This window comes from Argentina silus (genome assembly GCF_951799395.1).
Source record: "Argentina silus genome assembly, chromosome: 14".
NCBI lineage: Eukaryota > Metazoa > Chordata > Actinopteri > Argentiniformes > Argentinidae > Argentina > Argentina silus.
In genome coordinates, this window is record NC_139668.1 from 6,513,399 (window position 1) to 6,535,898 (window position 22,500).

General features: G+C 50.3%; 1 protein-coding gene across 2 annotated transcripts in view; it reads left to right on the forward strand.

The window, feature by feature from the left end:
- Positions 1–22,500, forward strand: part of ripor2 (RHO family interacting cell polarization regulator 2) — a 55,270-nt gene that overhangs the window by 18,336 nt on the left and 14,434 nt on the right. For both annotated transcript variants that reach the window (XM_083684336.1, XM_083684337.1), the window contains exons 2-6: positions 13,917–14,037; positions 15,894–16,043; positions 16,447–16,525; positions 17,046–17,069; positions 17,507–17,560. In XM_083684336.1, coding sequence (XP_083540462.1) covers positions 13,917–14,037; positions 15,894–16,043; positions 16,447–16,525; positions 17,046–17,069; positions 17,507–17,560 — 428 coding nt within the window. The remainder of the gene's footprint in view (positions 1–13,916; positions 14,038–15,893; positions 16,044–16,446; positions 16,526–17,045; positions 17,070–17,506; positions 17,561–22,500) is intronic.

Consider the following 22,500-nt stretch of genomic DNA (forward strand, 5'->3'; position numbering starts at 1 on the left):
ATGGCAGGTGGTGAGGGTGACAGGTTACTGGTCCACCCTGGGGCTTTCCCTCCCACCCCCCCACCCCCCCCCCCCCCTCCCTCCCTCTCCCTTCATTCCCCTCCTCCCCCCTGGTCCTTGATGAGGATGGAGGGATGAGGACAGAGGGGTGGGGACAGGGATTTTCCCCCTCTCCACTCCTCCCCTGTTTCTGTGCAGATCAGAAGATCAGTGTTTTCAGGGCTGCTCTGTAGGGGGGCTTCTATAATTCACAGACACACACACACTCTCTCTTTCTCTCTCTCTCTCTCTCTCTCTCTCTAACACACACACAAGCGGGTAGAAAATAATCTGTTATTTTAATCCCATTTGTCTTTTATGTTTTATTATACTTGGGCTAATGATGTTTACACAGTGGTACAGGAGGTTATTGTGTTTAGATTTGCTTTGTGGGCTTACAAGAAATCAGAGAAGGGGCCAAAGATCAACTTGCGGGGGGGGGGGGGGGGGGGATTTTACTGGACGCCAGTGTGTATGGGTGCGTCGTAACAAAGCGCTGACGTGGTTGCTAATCGCTTGACAGGGACATAATCTGATAATCTGTCTGTTTTTGTTTTCGCATTTTTACCCCCCAGCGGTGAACAGCTGAGAGTCAGAGGTTGACCATAACATAGAATTAGGATTAACACAACAGACATTCCCCATTTAAATGAACATAGCCCTGTTCTTAGGGATGTGTCCAATCTATAGTGTGATGGATTCTATTTCTATGGTTATACAGCCACAGAGTGTGTGTGTGTGTGTGTGTGTGTGTGTGTGTGTGTGTGTCTCTCTCTCTCTCTCTCACCATCTGTGGATATGAATGATGGGGGGGGGGGTGTGGTGTGGTGTTTCCTCAGACAGGGTCAGCCTAAATACTGCATTTTCGGACTCGTGTGTCTATTGGATACTTTTTGACTGAGCAGAATAATATCCCGTCCTGTGATTGGTTGGTTTCGGAGTCAAGGTTGTCGTGGTGCAGCGGTGTTCGTGTTCCCATTACCCAGATGCCCCAGGGACGATGTCACACAGCTGTGCTATGACAGATGTAGAAAGAGAGAGAGAGAGGGACGGAGAGAGAGAGAGAGAGATGGCAGGAGACAGTCCCTGAGGCAATGCACGGCCGACAACTGTTCCTTCCCAGATGACGACATGATGAAATAATAAACTCTACCTCTCATTATTTTCAACAGCATCTTTCTCATAATGCTTGACTGTGACGTGTGTCTATGACTCACCATATGATGGTACCCTGGCAGATACAAGCTTCGGCCCGTCTAAAGAGGATCATCAGCATCAACCAACGACAGTGTTACCCTCCTTTCCCTCAGTTCACTTCTGGAACTAATTCCTTCTCTCTCTGTTCCATTGGCCTACATCTGAATGCATTAGCCTCCACAGGCAGGCATAGGTGATTAGCATATGCATGTGGCCATCAGAGACACACACACACACACACACACACACACACACACACACACAGAGACAGTAATATTGCCAGCAGTCACCCACCTCCCCCCTAATAATGACAGATGTGCTCTGCTTAATCTGAACAGCTGACTGGGTAGAACACACACACACACACACACACACACACACACACACACACACACACACACACACACACACACACACACTGGGTAGAGCTGAAACTGGGTACAGCTGAACATATGCTGAGCTGGAGCTAGTGAATTGGCAGGTGAATGAGTTCACATGGATGAGCTGCTCTGAGTCAGAGCTAGTACTGTATGGCACCCAATGGCACCTCATCTGACTGAGTACCATCACACCTACCTCCCCCTCCCTCCCCCCCCCCTCTCTCTCTCTCCCTCCCCCTGTTTCTTCCGTTCCCTCCCTACCAGGTTACCAGCATTGAACCTTCTCTGAATAATTAACAGTGTTAATTTCCGGTACTTCAATGCTGTGTGTGTGTGTGTGTGCGCGTGTGTGCGTGTGCGCGTGTGTGCGTGTGTGCGTGTGTGCGTGTGTGCGTGTGTGCGTGCGTGTGTGCTTGTGTGTGTGTGTGTGTGTGCGTGTGTGTGTGTGTGGCTCTGAGCAGAAGGAGAGAACGTTTACTGTACTGAGTGGTTCACTCTAGGGTGTGTGTTGTGTGTGTGTGTGTGTTTAGTGGTATTACGGTATAAGGGCTCAGGAATATAGTTCATTCAGGTTCAGTTCAGTCTGGTCCAGCTCTAAGATGAATGCTATCAAGGACAATTGTACCTTCAAAATACTCTCTCTCTCTCTGTCTCTCTGTCTCCAGCCTTTCACCTAATCATCCTTCTCTCTTTTATGTTCCTTCCATCGCTCATTTCTCTGTCTCTTTCTATTTCCCTGTCTCCAGTGTTCTGTAAAAAAAAAAAAATGTTTTTCGAACAAAAACATTCTTGAGATGTTTCAGTGAAGGCTGTGAGGGGGCCGAAGGACAGATATTCACCTTCACCCCAGTGGATAGCTACAGCAAGGGAAACACTTTGATTAGGTTAGCCTAGCCTACTGCAGACCTTATCCACACTAGCCTAGTTAGATGGCGTCCTGTAAACCTCATCCGCACTAGCCTAGTTAGCCTAGCCCACTACAGACCTCATCCGCACTAGCCTAGTTAGCCTAGCCCACTACAGACCTCATCCACAATAGCCTAGTTAGCCTAGCCTACTGCAGACCCCATCCACACTAGCCTAGTTAGCTTAGCCTACTGCAGACCCCATCCACACTAGCCTAGTTAGCCTAGCCTACTGCAGACCTCATCCACACTAGCCTAGTTAGCCTAGTCTACTACATACCCCATCCACACTAGCCTAGTTAGCCTAGCCTACTACAGACCTCATCCACAATAGCCTAGTTAGCCTAGCCTACTGCAGACCTCATCCACACTAGCCAAGTTAGCCTAGCCTACTGCAGACCTCATCCACACTAGCCAAGTTAGCCTAGCCTACTGCAAAGCTTAGCCTCCAGCAGACCTCATCCACACTGTGTGAAGCATGAGTCCTACCCTCTAGCTGTCTGCTCATCCATCACTCTCGTGTTCCTACACATATAGGAATGTCGTCTCCCCCCCCCCCCCCCCCCCTTCACTCCCCCCCCCCTCTTCACTTCTCTCCCCCCCCCTCTTCCCTTCCCTTTGCTCTTTTCAGTGTGTTCTATAAATATTGGTCTTGCGCATATATCCCCCTTTTCCAAAGGGGCCATTCTACGGACGTCGCCTGCAGTGGTTCCATCACTTGTGGCCGGGTGGTTACGATGCCCCGCTTTCACTCATGGTGTCTCCTCCCAGGAATGGCCAGCGCGTGCTCCTGTGTTGGAAGGCTGAGGTGACAGAGAGAGAGAGTGTCAAAGTAACTATTTCACTCACATTCCTGTCACAGTCGCAAGCATTATCCTGTCCAAACTCCTCTTGAGTCTTGATGTACACACACACACACACACACACACACACACACACACATATATAGTCCTCCAGTCTGATTATAGGTCAGACACTGAGAAGTGTCCTGTCGTGGTCAGAGGGATGTAGCGTGACATTTGAACATCCAGCTCTTCAGATTACTGAGGGTATTGAACCGGAGGCTTAAACTTATCCATTTGGCATTTCACTCCCCTTGGCTGAAGTAGGCTAGATTTGCTGTGTGGAGAAAATCTGATATCTGAATATCACAATACTGTATGTTAATTTCCTACGTGTTGATGCTGATTCACCTCAGTTTAGAAACAGGCATTAATACACGCACACACACACACACACACACACACACACACACACACACACACACACACACACACGCTCCATTTTCCATGCTCAAATCTCACAACTTAATGCAGACGGCTTAACCCCCTCACCCCCCCCTCTCCCCCGTCTCCCCCTCCTTCCCCCCTCTGACTACTCTTTGAACTGTCTAGTTTTTAATTACATAAAGTGTGTGTGTGTGTGTGTGTGTGTGTGTGTGTGTGTGTGTGTGTGTGTGTGTGTGTGTGTGTGTGTGTGTGTGTGTGTGTGTGTGTGTGTGTGTGTGTGTGTGTGTGGAGACTAAACATTAATCCTGTGACTGGGATGGCTATGTTGGTTAGCTTGTTTGTTGTGACGTTGTTGACCTGACTGATTCTGTCTCTCATGTGATGCTGCTGGCTTGTGACCTGTATGTTCCACCCCATTGCCTTTGGTGGCAGCCTGGTTCACACACACACACACTGTGTATACACACACACACACACACACAGGTCCTGCAGCATTCCCACACCTAAAGGTCAGAGTTCACCCTGTGAACTAGTCTGTAACTGGTCACATTCCCTCTCAGACTCGATTATTAGATTTCCAGCTCTTCTCCCACCTCTCCTCCTGAGGAATGAGAATCAATTGAATCAGGTTATTGAGTTGACTCTTTATCATATGACTCCAGTTAACATCCTCTATTGTATAACTCAGTCTAGCCCCCCCCCCCGTAAGGAATTTACTATCGATGTCGCATCAAATCACACACACAAGGTGTGTATGGACCAGATCAAAGGCTACCGCATCAGGAGATGAATAACCACATTAGAACCTTGTTAAATGATTACGCTTCATCACGTCTCTCTGTGAGGCTGTGGAGGGAGGAGTGTTGTTCCATCGACAGGGTTGAGGGGGGGGGGGGGGGTCATTTGAATTCCCGTGATGATCCTCATTGAAAACAATGGGGAGATTTTCTAGTCAAAAGGTGAATTTGTATTCCGATTCAGTTCACCTCGACCTGCCGCACTCTGCTGACGTTGCTCACTCTCGTCAGCTGGTCTCTTCTGGGATGCCATTATCACGCCATGACGTGAGCATCAGCTCACTGTCAGTCTCTCAACCCCCCCCTCCACACACACACACACACACTCTCAGGTTAAGCCTACTTCCAGCGTGTATGTGTGTGCGTGCGCAAGTGAAAGGTGGTGTGAGGTTTTTTTTTTAAATACTCATGTCAAAATCTTTATTTATTTGGTGACAGTTTGGGGATTACATGCTGTCATTTCTCTGGGGACATTTTAAGGACGGGATGGTGACAGGGCGGCCTATATACTCCCACTGGTGAATTCCAGACTGTCAGTCAGTCAGAGTATTTACTGCTTAGACCTGAATTGCTGCCTACCACGCTCTGAACGCGACCCACTCTGAAAGGCGACACACGTTGGTTTGAACAATAGAGAAGCTATTTTAATTACACTTTCCATTCTCCTCCAAGAGTGTTTTTCCTTCTCTTCAATTTGTTCTTTTCTTCACAGACCTTGGTTGGAGAGCGGTCGGGGAGCAGGGTAGTTAGCGACACTTCTCGTTAACTGCTATGATCTGAACCTTTCAAAGTGCAACAAAAAAGAAACACACACACACACCACCACCCTACTGTCTCTGGTCGTGGTGCCCAGAAACACAAGCCATGCAGATCAACCGAGCTTTTGGGGCCCCATATGCCTTTCAAACATGGACGCTACCGTGTGTTTATGTGTTTGTGGACCTCCGGGTGAAAGCTCGGATGTGAAAGCCAAGCAAAAGCGTTGTTCCGTCAATAAGACGACAAATTTTCTGTCAGGCTCATCATTTCGGGGGGGCTTTGAGTCAATACACCAAATTGAGCGAGAAGAGAATTATGCTACCCTATTTTTATGGATGGTCATAAAAGCAGTCTACCATTTCATAAGAGCTTCCAGCTTCCAGTTTCCGTATTCACAGAGCCTCCCTCCTGATTCCCCCCCCTCGGTTCAATCTCCTCCACTTCAAAATGGTTAATGTCACCCTAATACCTCTCAGAAACAGAATGATTGTTTCCTCAGCACTTTGTGCTAAAAGCTCTGACTTTCTCCTGTCTCTCTCTCTCCCCCCTCTACTCTCTCTCTCTCTCCACCTCTCCCCCCCCCCTCTCTCTCTCTCTCTCTTTCTCCGCCGGGTATCTTCTGGTGATGCTCTGCCAGGTCTGTACTGCAGCTCCGTAGTTGCTATGGCAGTATGTTTGGGGTCATTGTCTTGCTGTATGACGAAGCGCCGTCCAATGAGTTTGGACGCGTTTGCTTGTACTTGGGCAGACGAGATTGTTTCTGACACTTCATCATCAGATTGAATGGCTTCCTCTACTTTCATCGACACCTCTTTGCCCCACATGTTGACAGACACCAATAACAGACTCCAAAGGCAAACGCAAAGCCTGTAATCAAGCCGAGACATTGACAGCTCTGTTATGCCTGAAGAAATGATGTGACGGAACACACCTGACTAACCAGAAACACCTGTCAATCCAATTTCCCCAACACATCGGTGCCATGACAGGGGTACTATGTATAACAAGTGGAAACGGTGAAACCGATATGGACACAAATACCGTGAAATAAAAGCTGACCGTCTATATTTGAACCTCATGGTAATTGTTTGATTTGAAATCCACACGTTTGGCGTAGAGAGCCTAAAGAATCACCTCGTGGATGAAAGTTTTGTCAGTCCACAGGTCACTAGGACACAGGAAGCTACTCGGTTTAAAACACACAGTATTTCATCCAAATATAAATCCCCTCTAAGACTCCTGAAACTCCTTTTCCATGAGAGACGGAGAGACTTCGCGGTTGACCGTCTGGAATGTGGCTCACGCACTAAGGTTGCCAGCATTTGAGAGATTATAAAACTCCTTCAACATCCCCCCCCCCTCCCCCCCTCCCCCCCTCCCCCCCACCCCTCCCCAGATCTCAGTCGTTAATTTCATTCATGCATTAAGGAAATCTCCCTTAATAAACTTTTCAATTAAATTCCACACCAATGTACTAATCCCTGAGGCGCAATTATAAAGGGCAATATCAGCACAGGCAAGCAATCATCACATAAATAATCACATAAATAATCCCATAAATACATCCAAACAACACAGCCCACAGCGCACACACGTCTTACTTCTCCTCGGGAGCTTGAGTCCAATACCGGACTACGCCAAAGCACTGCGGGAGGGTTGGCATGGCAACCCCAGGTTCACGTTAACCGCAGTGAGGTAATGTGACCTGGCTCGGTGGAAGTGGCTGAGTTCACGGTCCTCGCGGTCGAGTCGACCGTAATAATGATGGTTAATGATGGTACTGGTATTGGTATGGTATGTAGGACAGGAGTTAGAACCCTCTTAGTCTCAGTGTCTGGTTGTCCTAAGCCTGGTTGGCAGGAAGGCCCGTCCTCCTGCCCAATAAACAGACCCTGCATCCCAGATCAGCCCCTAGGCAATAGCCCTTACAACCATGTGTATTTCCATAGGCTCTGAGGTACAGTAGGGGAGACAGGGGGGAGTGAGAGGGGGTTAAGCCGCCTGCATTGAGTGGTGAGATTAGGGCATGGAAAATGGTGTCTGTGTCTTTGTCTATGTGTGTGTCTGTGTGTGTGTGTGTCCTCTTGCTCCTATCAGAGATCAAGGTGGCTCTACAGTACTACCATTAGTGTTTCTAGACCTCTCCTATCCACTCAGATGTACACAAGTACCTAGACGGTAGAGGCTCGCTTGGGAGTCAAGCTTAGAGAGAAACAGCCCGTGAAACAGACGTCAAGTTGTCGCAAACAGTCGCCGCCGCAGTTCAACCTGCGACCTCTGACCTGCCAACACACAAGACACACGTCTCCTCAAATACCCAATGTAAACCCGCTAAGCTATCGAAAAAAGCTAGCCATTCGACAGCGTGGGTGGTATTTGAACTGAAGGAGTTGAGTTTTACCATTCTAACCACGCCAGCTAGCCGGCTCCAAGGACCAGGGGTGGTGTCCCACTTCTCTCTCTGTGGTACATCTCGTAGTAGCGATGTTGTTTTACATAACAACACAATTCCATAATGTCTGCTGTTGCTATGGAGAGGCTAATTTATACAGGCACTAAGAATTAGCCTCCTGTTGTTAACACTCGATGTGGGCTGAATTTAATGTTACGCACACAGACACGCACGCACACACACGCTGCCGGCAGTAGGCTTAACCTGAGAGATTGTGTGTGTGTGTGTGTGTGTGTGTGTGTGTGAGAGAGAGAGAGAGAGAGAGAGAGAGAGAGACTCTTGTATAAAAGAGAAGGAGGGTGAAGTGGACACATTTGTTTAGGAGAGAGCTGCTGTGGTTTGACAGTGAGAGCCAGAGGGGTTATGTGAACGAGGAAGTGTTTGTCTGTTAGTGCTAAAGGGAGGTAGGAGGGTGGGAACGAGTGTGTGCGTGCGTGCGTGCGTGTGTGTGTGTTTGTTTGTGTCTAAGTGCAGAGCAGAGGGAGAGAGAGAGAGAGACGGGGGGGGCAGACTGAAAGAGACAGAGAGGGAAGGGGAGCGGTGGGAGAGTGTGTGTGTGTGTGTGTGTGTGTGTGTGGGGGGGGGGGGGGGCTCTGTCCGGTTCTCAGGATGTCACCCCAGAAGGCTGAAGCATCAGTCTCATGGTTCTCAGCCCTGGGTCCGCTACGGGTCCTGTTGGGGGGTGGGCCTCCCTCACCCCTCTCCTCCCTCACCCCTCTCCTCCCTCTCCCCCCAGCACTCTCATCCCAGCTCAGGTCTCCCAGTGAATACACACATGCACTCTCTCTAAACCCCAATCCTCCTCGCTCTGGGGGCCTGACGCAAATGCACTGTGCAGAGGGGGGAGACAAATGAATAAATCCCCCCCCTGCCCTCCTCCATGTCCCCATTGCATCATTGCATCACCCTCCTCAGCCCCCCCCCCCCTTCCCCCAGGGATAGTGGCTGCTGGGACTCTTTTGAATACTGATCAGACTGGTACCCAGAGAAAAGCCCCTCACACACACACACACACACACACCCACCCCTCTTCAGGGGCATATGAGGCTGCGTACCACAGTGTGAGCGCCACAGAGGGAAAGCCTCAATGGGCTGACAGTCGTATTCAACATGGACGCCAGCTTGGCCCCAACCCCAGAATGCATCAGGAATGGCTGTGTTGTGTTTCCAGTGAAAGGCTGCTATAGAAGGGTGAAGCTGAGAGAGAGAGAGAGAGAGAGAGAGAGATAGAAAGAATTGTTAGACTCATGGGTTGAGCTAATGGAGCTGTTTGTCTAGTGTGTTTGTCTTAAGAGTGAGAGAGGATGTTATCTTGTGTGTTTGTGTCCCAGAGAGTGAGAGAGATGTTGACAGCCCTCGTGGTGAGAAACATGACTAGTTTAGTTAGTGTTGTTTGTTTGAGAGAGGAGTGACACTGCTGTGAAGCCTCTGGTGAAAAAGCCTGCATGGACATGAATGATGAATGACTAACTTAGCGTTCTACACCATTCGTTCCTGATGTTCAGGTCATGTTTGGGTTGAAACTGTGAAAACAAGCTGTTAATATGTGAAAGGACTCGTGATTGGCCCATATCTTCTCTCTCCCCCCCCCCCCCCCCCCCCTCCCCTCTCTCTCCCTCAGATGTAATGTAAATATGACGAATAGAGGCCAAGGTTTTTAATGAGCGTTTTAGAATAGATCACGGAAGTGAATACATATGAGCGGAGGCTGGTGGAGGTAGAAATCGGAGGACGGGGCTCATTGTGATGCAAGGAACGGAACGAGGAATGGTGTTTTGTGTGTGTGTGTGTGTGTGTGTGATACCGTTCCTCATTCCATGCATTACAATGAGCCCCGTCCTCCGATTTCTACCTCCGCCAGCCTCCCCTGAAACCGTTGTATCGCGTGATGGAGCGGTCAGAGGGTCAGAACGGTGACGGAATCACAGTGGACAGGCTGTTGACAGTGATGCGTGACATCACCTCTGCTGTGTGACATCATGCCCTCTGGCCCTCATCATTGGCTGACCTTTCAGCCAGTGTTCTGATCCCGGTCTAGAATAGCCTAGTGATCATAAAATAGGGGGGGGGGGGGGATACAACGGTTAGGTCTGGCAACTCTTGATCTTGGCCCAATCGGATTGGTTAAAAGGTGCATTCCAGCCATGCTCAAAGAAACAATATACAACAGTACGAACCTCCTTCCTGCTCTATTTAGAATGACCGCAGCGTACAATATGGAGAAGCTTGGGGAAAAGGTATCAACAGCATTAAACTCCTACCCGTTGTGACGCCAAACACCTTTTAAAACTCTGAAACCGGTTCGGTTATCGTCCTGTCCCTCCCGTGCATCTCCTTTCCCTTTTCGACCTGATCTCAGTCTCGAGGGAAACGGCTCTAGAAGTGTGTCCTGACCGCCTCCGATCCGTTTCCGTTTCATTCCGGTCGTGACCGCTGGAATGACCCAGAAACCGTTACCGTGACCCATGTGCTCGTCATTTAGCTTCTCACTGCGTCGGCCTCCTGACCCTGCCGGCGTTAAGTGCGTCTGTCAGAGCGGGTCTGTCAGAGAGACAGGGCGGCCTCGTTGAAGAGCACGCTGTTTAACACCTAGAGTGAAAATTGTGTTCGTCTTCGGGGACATCGGGGCGACGTTCAAGTGTTTTTGCAACGCAAACTCAAGATCTGTGAGAAAATGTGCGGGTTAATCGTTTTTACGATATCGGACCCTACTTTAGCCCCCCCCCCCCCCCCCCCCCCCCCCCCACTCTCACACACACACACACTTTGTACCCTCAAACACATCATCTTTTATTCAGTCATAGCAGATAGGGGCTTGTCAGAGATGGGCGTTCAGAAGCGCAATAATGACACCATACGTGACTGAGTGAGTAGATCATTGCACATGACCAGACTGACACTTTTGAACCAAGTGTCCGCCCCCCCTCCCACCATCTGGAACACACTGCTTTTCAAAACCTCTTAAAGGGGAGTGCGGTAAACTGAAGCCGCTATCTGCAGCGATTGAATACCGGCCCTCTACGTTGCTTCTCCCCTTCACTACCAGGGGAGGTAGAAATCGGAGGACAGGGCTGATTGTAAATGCATGGAACAGTATCAAACTGTTTCAAATGCGCATTTGACACCGTTCCTCATTCCGTTCCATGCCTGACAATCGTATCAGCCCCGACCTCCGATGTCTACCTCCGCCAGCCTCCCCTTGTTCCACCCCCCCCATCGACGTCTCCTCCTGACGCTGCCTCCCATCCACCACCATCAACGTCTCTGGAGCGGCTCAGACTCAGTGTCTCTGTGTTGTAAAGACATCAAATCAACCACAAAGGGGGGGAAAAAATCCCACCTAGATACCAGATAAGCTTCGACAAGACCCTATTATTCAGGTGTCTATGAATGTCGGTAGAAGAAAGAAATCTCTTGCCAGGCGATTTACTGCTTCCGTTTTGGTCTGCTGCAACTAGAGCTCTCAAGCTTCTGACGTTAACGTCGGGAGGGTGTATAAATAGCCTGGGCCATATCAGCCCACTCCCTTCTACCTCCTGTATTGTCTCTGAACAGCAAAACAAGATCTAGTCTTTCCCCTGGCTGCCGCTGCTGTCTTTGTGTGGTGCTCTCCCAGAGCCCGGTATCACTGACATAGACGTCTCTCTGCCCCGGGCCCCAGGAGGGGGGGGGGGGGTAGGGTTCCCTGCAGGCTCAGTTAGACTAACCTGAGGTTCTGTAGACAGGGGGCCATGCATGGACACACACACACACACACACACACACACACACACACAAGCATCACCTGAGCTTCTATAGACAGGCAGGCTACACACATGTATGCACACACACACACACACACACGAGCGAGCATCACCTGAGCTTCTATAGACGGGGAGTCACGAGTATAGTCCTTTCCAGGGGGCCACAACAATGACTGACCTCACCCTGGGGAAGCCTGTCCTCTGGGGCTTTCACTTCACAGAGAGAGGGGTTTTTACTTGCCTACTGGTGCTACCCATGCACGATATACAGTTCCTCTGCTAAAGTATTTACCCTCCCTGCACCATGTTCTAGTTTTGAGACCGAAATTGAGTCTGAAATAATAAATTAATAAATAAATATATTACATTTGGATTTCTTTCCCCCACTGATCTACTGGACACTTTCAAAGTGAAATGAAGTGTACACGCGGCGAAACACACTCTCCGAAAATGAGCTGAAATGCTAGTTGCAAGCTGGTTGCAAGTTGTACACTTCACGAGAGAGAGAGAGAGATACTCTACAGTCTGCTAATACGGTCTTGCCGTGAGGACACTCGCTTTGCTGATCCGTGACATCTCGCTCTCGGGTGCTCTGTGGTCGTTTACTAAGCCTGTCATCATTTAGCTGAGCCGGGATGCAAAACTGAGAGCAGACGAGACTACTAACAGTGTCCTTGCCCACTGTAATGTTTACTGTTGTGTGTACACACACACACACACACACACACACACTGACACAAAAACACGCACACACACACATACACACACAAAAACACACGTTGACACAAAAACACACACGCTTACACAAAAACACACCCACCCACCCACACACACACACACACACACACTCTTCCACTGTCATCCCGCGCCCAGCGTTGGTTGATTCAGTCCAGCTCGAGGCGGCGTCTAGCCGACAGAATCACACTGTGATTAGGTTGTCTAACGCCGCCCAAACCTCCTGGGGTCCGCTGCTTCAAACATCATTATCACTGGGCTATATGGAGTCACGGGCCGTCCTAACTCCTCGTCGCGGCTATTTCCAGCTAGCTTTCTCACCGGCTGTGAAGTGACTCATTGTGTGGCCGAGATCTCTTGAGTAGGGAAAAAAAATACAGAACAGAAAGTGTTTGGGAGTCTAATTGACAGCCCAGGTTAGATAAATATAGAAAGAGAGATAATGTATTTACACAGGAACGTTCTCTGGCGAACAACAGGGATGGATGGAGGGAGGTAGATGGATAGAATCCACTAGCTAAGTCCACATCGGTCCTTTCTCTCTCTCTGTCACACAGTGCTTTTTAGAGTGCGTTTAAATCGGTCGAAGCCCCACGGTGCACCCTAGAAAGACCTATCTCGTGACATGAAAGTCATATTCCGTAGCACCTGGAGTGTGGTATTTAGTTACAATAGGCTCCTGTTCAACCTGTTTTTTTTTTTGTTTTTTTTTAATTTATCCTTTACTCAACCGGAGAAGTCACATTTAAGATTTGCATCTCTTTTTCAAGTTAAGCCTAAGGTGACGGCATACCGAAAACACGACCGGAAAAAGGACGGGGCTCGTTGTAACGGGTGGAACAGAAGGAGGAACGCGCTCGCGTTTGATACCGTTCCTCGTTCCGTTCCGTTCCGCGCGTTACAACGAGCCCCGCGTCCTCCGATGTCAACCTCCGCCGGCCTCCCCCCCCTGACACACAGTTCATCATTGACAGTTAGATGGGTGATCTCTGTGGTGTTTTGATAGGCAGACTAGCAACATCCTGAGTCCTGTTGGAACATGTCTGACTCTCTCTCTCTCTCTCTCTACCCTGCCGTGCTACCTGTCACTTTCAACATACCAATACTCTTACAGTAAGCCTGTGGTTCACAACGCTCTCTCTGTGCCATTTCCTGTCAGTCATTCGTTCATTGAAGTTGTTTATTGAGTACATTTTGTACAGCTGAAGTACAGTCGTGACGTACAGTATGAGTTTCTGATGTTTTGATGTCTTGTGTAACATACCAGCTGCTACCAGCTAACCCTAAGCCTGCTTATTGAGTCACATGCGACCGACCTGTCCTGTCTATCTAGGCCTCTTTGGCATTTGGAACGCTTTGGGCTGCTTGTGTACGTTCTCTACAAATGAAATCCAGTGATGTTGTGATCTGGCGATGTCAAAGAGATGTCTCCTGATTGTTTGGGTGTTTTTTTTTTGGGGGGGGGGGTCTGTTTGATGTGTCAACGGTACGTTTCCACAGTGTGTGTGTGTGTGTGTGAGAGGGTCTTTCTGTTTCACAGCCCCCCCCCCATCAATCTCTCTCTCTGGATCACCCATCTAACTGTACAGCCTCTAACTCTGCCACTCTCTTCTCCCCCCCCCCCCTCTCTCTCTCTCTCTCTCTCTCCCTCTCGCTCTCTCTCTCTCTCTCTCTCTCCAGGAGTGTCGTCCCGTGTCCCAGAGATCATGGCGGCAGGAACCCACTCCCCGGGAGGGCCCAACGGGATCATCAGGAGCCAGTCCTTCGCCGGCTTCAGCACGCTACAGGAACGCCGCTCGCGGTAAGACTCTCAACCTCGGCACGGGCCTTCCGGAACACCGCTACCGCGGGACGAGGATCTGCTTCAACCTAATCCCTAACCTAGCCATTACCTACCACCCACCCACCCACCCACCCACCCACCACTCAACCAGGCCTGACGTTGAGAAAAACGGGAATCATCCGTTGACGTCGACGGGAGGCGCGGTGACAGTTTGTTTTTCGGTTTCAGCCGCATTTCTCCTCGTTTTAAAGCGCGGCCCCCGAACGTCTTCGCCGTCTTCAGAAGAGGAAAGGAAATATCACAGCCGTAGATGTTAACCGACTTATACCTCGGCGTCTGTGTTGTCGACCTCTTTTAGAGACGTTAGCGTTCTTCTTCGGCGAGCGTATTTTTCTGCATATCTCTCTCTCTCTCTCTCTCTCTCTCTCTCTTTCCCACTCACTCTCTCTCTCTCTCTCTCTCGGGCTGTGAGTGAAGTAATTGGTTTAGATAGATTGGTGGAGCCAGCGACTGACAGACTGACAGTTATCTACTCTGATAATGAGGAGAGCAGGGGAATGTGACTGAGGACTTCAAAACCAGTCAGAATCTGCGTGTGTGTTTCTGTGTGTGTGTGTGTGCGTGCGCCAATGAATGCGTCCGTGTGTGATTATGCGTGTACGTTCGCCTCCTTGCCTGCCTACTCAAGCACTACTGCTACTACTAATCGCAGCGCTTGCTAGCTCGCTAGCATGACCACCTCTCCCCCCCCCCCCCCCCAAGGCAAAGTAGTGCTCTCGTTCTGCACGGTGGCCTACATTCGGAGCCCAAGTCCCACGTTTTTTTCCTTGCTAGAGCTACGTGGCGCGCTCCGACATGTCCTCGGGAGAAATCTGCTGTCACTGCGTCCCTACGCTGACTCTGGAATCCTGCTCAGTCTGTTCTACTCTTTTCTATCCTGTTCTGTTCTGTTCTATTCTGTTTTGTTCTGTTCTATTCTACTCTTTTCTGTTCTGTTCTGTTCTGTTCTGTCCTGTCCTGTCCTGTTCTGTTCTGTTCTGTTCTGTTCTATTATCAGGGTTGACAGAGTGGTTCTATCTGTCGTAAGACGATGTACCAGATCCTGTCTGGATAAAACATTGAGCCGTTGTACGCCCTCTGTAGTACCAGTGGTGTGACACACACGTTGTTTTTCAGGCTGAAGGAGGATACTACCACGACTATTAATTGATTATAATATAATAATTCAGAGAATTTACGAGCGCGACACACGCTGTACTCTCCAGGGACCTCTAGAATGTGTGTGTGTGGGGGGGGGGGGGGGCGGGGAGGAATGCTGCATTCATCTTCTGGCTCAAACAGCACGTCTCACGATGTGTTTCTGTTAGTTTTCCTTGACTGTTGCTACAGTCGGTTGTGATTCTAATGTATATTGGCCTCACACGCTCCCACGCTCACATGAAGGCACACACACACACACACACACACACACACACACATACAAGTAGGTTGGCACGACAGCTTGACATCACTTGAGGGTAGAAACTGTTCAGAAAGTGCATTTTGAATGTCACACATCGCCAGTGGAACATTGAATGCACTGCAGCATAAAGAGTGGAGAGACCCCAGGACCTGACCCTGGTCCAGTTCATAGCCCTCCTCCTAGCGCCTACACTAGGGGGTGTGTGTGTGTGTGTGTGTGTGTGTGTGTGTGTGTGTGTGTGTGTGTGTGTGTGTGTGTGTGTGTGTGTGTCTGTGTGTGTGTGTGTGTGTGTGTGTGTGTCTGTGTGTCTGTGTGTGTGTCTGTGTGTGTGTGTGTGTGTGTGTGTGTGTTAATATATGTGCATATATGTATTACTGTGTGGGTCAATGTGTGTGTGTGTCTCTCCCTTCAGGTGTAACTCGTTCATGGGTAACTCTGCGGTGCAGAAGAAGCCTCTGTCCAAGCCTAAGAAGCCCACGTCAGGCCACAAGGCCAGCGGCTCCAGAGAACCCCAGCCTAAGAGGGTGGAGGAGGTGTACGGAGCCCTTAAACAAGGCCTCGAGTGAGTACACACACAAACACACACACACACACACATATGCATACACACACATATGCACACACACACACACACACACACACACACACACGCACACACACACATGCACACACACACATGCATACACACACACACACACACACACACACATATGCATACACACACGCACACACACACACATGCATCCACGCACACACACACACATATGTATACACGCCCACACACACACATATGCATACGCATGTGCACATGCAGACACACACACACACACACACACACACACACACACACACACACACACAGGCTGCCTTGCTCTCTCTCATAGCTTCCATCCCTTGGACACACACACACACACACACACTAGTGGCTAATATATGCTAATGGCGGTGCTGTGTGTGTTGAACAGTGAGTATCTGGAGGTGCACCAGGCTGAACTAGACAAGCTCACTGCTCTGATGAAGGACATGAAGAGGAACTCCAGACTGGTGAGACGGCACCAGATGACCTCCGCACCAGGGGGAGGCCGGCGGGGGTAGAACACCGGAGGCCGGGGCTCGTTGTAAAGCACGGGACGGAATGAGGAACGGAATCATTGCGATGCACGGAGCAGAATGAGGAATGGTATCAAACACGCGTCATTTCGTTCCGTGCATTTACAATGAGCCCCCCCCGTCCTCCGATTTCTACCTCCGCCGGCCTCCCCCTGACCGACACTGATCTCTTCTGCAGCGCTGTTAGTGACCGGGATGCTAGTCGAGTTGTTTATCTGTATGACATTTAATGTTTGTAAACGAGATATTTAACGTCCTTTTGTTAGCATAGCGACGGTAATCAGATGCCAAACATACAGCTGTTACCACGGCAGCCACGGGAGTGTTTCATAATAGGAATAAAATATTCCATTTGATGACGGACAACCACAATCTGCTTTGCATTTATACTGCCATGCGTGCACTAACACTGTGTGTGTGTGTGTGTGTGTGTGTGTGTGTTTTCTCTCCCCAGGGAGTCCTGTACGATCTTGACAAGGTGAGTGGAGGGGAGGGCCTTTTTAAACACCCTGACTAACCTGTCTGTATGTGTTTGGATCTTTAAAGTAGAGAGAGAGAGAGAGAGAGAGAGAGGGGGGGGGGAGGAACAGAAAGAGACGCAGAGAAAGATGGGAGGGAGGGAGGGAGAGAGAGATAAAGAGAGAGATAAAGATATGTGTATGAGAGGGAGAGAGAGAGAAAAAGAGAGAGAGAGAGGGAGGTTGGAAGACAGCGAGAGAGAGTGAGTGAGAGAGTGAGTGAGAGAGAGAAAAGCTAAATAATTCCAGTCAGGAAGAGAGGGATTATGATAAATGAAAGTGGGACCTGCGATTGCGACACCTCTGATAAACTAGAATGTCACGCTCTGTTTCAACCGTCACACAACACACACACACACACACTAACTCCTTGTCTGCTCTCCGTTTCTGTCGGCAGCAAATCAAAACCATCGAGAGGTACATGAGGCGTCTGGAGTTTCACATGAGCAAGGTACGTATCGACATGACGACCGGGAACGTTGTTCTCGAGTTAGTATGGAATACCTGGAATGCTGTAGGTTGGCTGACAGGTTTAACTTAGATCTCTCTATCGGGGGGGGGGGGTTTGGGAGAATTTGGAAGCATACAGCGCAGCAGAGTGGAGATGAAGGGCTTTGGAGAGGGTTTAAACTCTGCTCTCCCTCCCTCTCCCACTTCTCCCTGCTCTTATGCCTCCTCTCCTCCTCTTCCTCTACCGCTTCTGTCGTCTCCTCCTTCATCATCCTCCTTCTCTCCCTCTCTCCGCTCTCGACCGACCGCTTTTCCCTCCCCTGCTCCGCTTCTCACCTCCTCTCCTCTTCTATCTCTCTCTCTCTCTCTCTCTCTCTCTCTCTCTTCCCTCTCTTCCTGCTCTACCTCTCTCTGGTCTCAACCTACCACTCCTCCCTCATCTCCTCCTCTTCCTCCTCCTCCTCTCCCTCACTCTGCTCTCAACCTACCACTCCTCCCTCCACTCCTCCTCTTCTCACCTCCTCCCCTCCTCCCTCTCATCCTCCTCTCCCTCTGCCACCCCCACACGCCAACACACACTGTACACCAACCTCAGGCCACCTCCCCACACAGTGTAGCAACTGCCTGCAGTGTTGCTATGGACTCTTCCTCCATGACTCAGTCCTACGCTCCCAATCCCTCTCTGCATTCACTGGGCATATGTCCCTATGCTCAGATCTGCTTTCACCTCTTGACCCCCCCCCAGAGGACACTCACACACACACACACACACACACATGCCCATAAACACACACATGCCCATAAACACACACGCGCCCATAAACACACACGCCCATAAACACACACGCCCACACACACACACACACACACACACACACACACACACGCGCGCCCATAAACACACACGCCCATAAACACACACGCCCATAAACACACACACACACACACACACACACACACACACACACACACAGACCCTCTCACTTGCACATGGGTCCTGTTTGTATTAATGGCCCTGTCACATCTGAGCCCCCTGGCCACACTCTCTCCCAGGGTTGCCAGGTTGGGGGGTGGCATCTCGTCCTTGTCAGGGTTGCCATGGTGGAGCAGAATCTCTACCCAGTTGGCTTTGCCAGGTTGGTAGGCATCTAGAATGTGTCCCCTCGCCCCGCCCTGTTAGGGTTGCCAGGTTAGGTGGCATCTCTGCCTTGTTAGGGTAACCAGGTTGAGATGGCATCTCTGCTCTGTCAAAGTTGCCAGGTTGAAGGGTTTCGCTGCTCTGTCAGGGTTGCCAGGTTGGGTGGTACATCTGCCCTACTTGGGCTGCCCTGTCCCTTCTCCCTGGTGTCCTGGTGGCCTCTGTCCCCTCCTGCCGTGTGTCCCCTAACCAGACGCGCAGCAGAGCGTAGCGGAGCACGCCAGTCACTCGGAACGCTAAACCCCCCCCCCCCCAAAAAAAACGCCATGCCAAGGGTAACCATGGTAACATGGAGATGGAGGCTTTGAAGCTCTGAAGAGCTCTGGAGAGCCAGTCATTGTGTGACGTTAACCCATTTCACACTTCTTAAGCACGCACGCACGCACACACACACACACACACGCAACACGCTACCAATGGTGTTTGAACTCTATGTAGCTGCAAGCTTTGAGAGACGAAGGTGTCTCTCTCTCTCTCTCTCTCTTTTTTCATTTTCTCTTGATGATCGTTCCCTTTGACCTTCAACAGAGCTACTTTTTCATTAGCGCTAGCAGACGTTAGCACTCGGTGTGTCTCTCTTTGTTTGGGGGGTGGGCGGTGGGGGGGGGGGGCTGTATCTGGGTCAAAGCAATCACAGGGAGCGATTGACAGAACCCTGATGAAGAGTGGGAGAGAGCTGGGGGGTCGGGGGGGGGGGGTTGATAAGGGTTGTTAGGGAACGAGTCGTGTGTGTGTGCGTGTGTGTGTGTGTGTGTTGTCTGTTCTTGCAACCCGTGAAAATCCCCCTGGCCCCAGGGGGACAGAGCAGGGATGAATCGGCTTGTTCTGTTTCTTGTCGGAGTCGGAGCGGGAGAGGTGGGCGGGGGAGGTGAGAGGCGGTGTGTGTGTGTGTGTGCGTGCGCGTGTGTGTGTGCGCGTGTGTGTGTGCGCGCGTGTGTGTGTGTGTGGGGGGGGGATACTGTGTCTCTCCTCACCTCTCCTATAAACCAAAACAAATGTTCCTCTCCATTCACTGACATTATATTGGCTGAACACACACACACACACGCACACCTATTCTTACCAGGGCAATCAGATGAATCATGCCACCTGCTCCCTGTGTGTGTGCCCATTACACTTTACATCTGCAGAGTGGCATCACTTCGCGTCTGATGAACTGAATAATAAAAGACTGGGATGATTGTGCGTCACACACACACACACACACACACACACACACACAGCCCCTCCTCGCTGATAGGCGATCGTTTAGTCTCCCCTGCGGCATGCACCCTGAGAGGACTCCAGCTGGCCTACGCTTAGTCTGAATGCAAGCAGACACACACTCACGCACACACACACACACACACACACACACACACAAACACGCTTCAAAAGAAGCCTATTTCTAAGCGCTCTATTGAGGAGCAGGGTTTATGCCTGGGTGCTCACGTCTGTTCTGTAGAGGGGACAGATAAAGAGGTGACGCCCCTCCCCTCTTCCTCTTCCTCCTCCTCCTCCTCCTCCTCTCAACGCCACCTGGCGCAAGAGCAACTTCCTATTTGCCCTGCCCTACTTCCTATCAACAGCAGGACACCTGCGGTTAGCGTGTCACAACCGTTCCTGGAACACAACTACTGCTGTGAGGGCGTCAGGGGCCACGACATAACACGGGCTGTGTGTGTGTTTGTGTGTGTGTGTGTGTGTGTGTGTGTGTGCGTGCTTGCGTTGTGCGTTTGTGTGTGTGTGTGTGTGTGTGCGTGTGTGTGTATATGTGTGTGTTGTGTGTGTGCGTGTATATATGTGTGTGTGTGTGTGTGTGCGCGTGCGTGCATGTGTGTGTGTGTGCGTGTGTGTGTGATCACCACCTGTGCAGATGATTGTGTTAAACACAATGGTAATGATTATGTCGTTAGATTAGAGCACAGTAATGCTCCACGGCGTTGGAGACACATTAACGTTTAAAGCGCCACGGCAGCATTAAGCCGGGTTAGCCTTTAACCCCCCCCCCTCTCTCTCTCTCTCTCTCTCTCTCCCTCTCTCCCCCTCTCTCCCCCTCCAGAAGGGGCCAGCGGTGGATGTGGAGGTTTTAATTTCCTGACATCAGGCTTTCTGTCTGTCTGATAATTCTCCTGCCTGCCTGGGCACTTTGGACAGATTGATCTCATCAGATAGCTATCTGCTGACGGCTGGGGTGTGTGGGTGTGGGTGGGTGTGTGTGTCTGTGTCTGTGTTTGTGTGTGGGTGTGTGTCTGTGGTGTGTGTGTGTCAGGGAGGGGGGGGGGGGGGGGGTTCTTTCAGCAGAGGCAGCAGCTCAGCCAGCCACCACCCAGAGATTGGCATCAGCTGGCCGCCCACTTTAGCACTCACTCTCCCAGCATGCATTGTGCCTTGTCCATTTAACAATGGCAGGCTGTCATGTGGAGACAAACATGCACAGATTAAGTTGTAGAAGTACTTTGTGTATCAGACATGTAACAGTGAGAATGATGGGGGGGCAGAGAGACAGAGAAAGAGAGAGAGAGAGAGAGAGAGATACGTGTTTGATGTGGCCTGACTGAGAGGCTTAATCTGTGCATAATCTTGCTGCTCACGCCGAGCAGAGGGGTGTGTGTGTGTGTGTGTGTGTGTGATGAAGAACAGGGGTCTGTGTGTCTATGTGCGTGTGATGAAGAACAGTGGTGTGTGTGTGCGGCCGTGCGCCCGTGCCTGTGGTATAATGTAGAGTGACTGGTTTAAATCCCTCTGAGCCCAGATGATAAACACAGAGGTATCATAAGAGGATTTCCTCCCACAGCTCATAGACTCTCTCTTCCCATCCACAGAGCCCGGGTCCGTTCATCCATAGACTCTGTCCTCATACAGACTCAGAGAGAAGCCAGGTCTTATCCTGTAGATGTAAATACCCAGCAGGAATGTTACACAGTGGATTATCAAACACAGATCAAGCACCAAGTCCCGATTTAAATCACACTTTAAAAGGGGCCTGTCCATTGAAGATGGACTTCCCTTTATCTGGCTCCAGGACGAAGCCTGGACTGTATGTGATTTATATTTGGCGAAGTCAGGACTTGGACTAGAGGCAGATAATTTCAGTCCCTTCTGCGATAGTGGTGTTTGTTTGCTTTGTGTGGGTGACTGGGTGACTGGGTGGGCCAAATCTATTTCAGCCTGGGTTCCTCCTTAAACCCAAGAGGACAAAAGCCAAGATTAAAAAAACACACTCAAGGATTGTGTGTGTGTGTGTGTGTGTGTGTGTGTGTGTGTGTGTGTGTGTGTGTGTGTGTGTGTGTGTGTGTGTGTGTGTGTGTGTGTGTGTGTGTGTGTGTGTGTGTGTGTGTGTGTGTGTGTGTGTGTGTGTGTGTGTGTGTGTGTGTGGGGGGGGGGGGTGGGTGGTGTTGTTTCCTCTTTTTCTCCACCAAAGCAGTTTGTCTTTTCTTCAGCTTCCGTTTAGAGAGAGTCTCTCACCAGCCGTGTGTGTGTGTGTCCAGCCCACGGTTCATTTCCTGGGGGTGGTGGAGTATGGTGACACTCGGGGCTAAAGCCTCAGGTCCAGCAATCCGGTGATAATAACTAATCTATTTTATTCATTTCACCAGAGCGATTCCTTAAAGCCATACTGCCGCAGAGAAACGAGAACCAATCAAACTGAAATCAATTATAGAAGTATCGCACATAACTGGCTAATCTCAGCTCTAACCCCGCCCAAGACTGACACCGGCAGGTGTTCTGACAGGACCGCAGCCCTGTCCATCACAGACGAC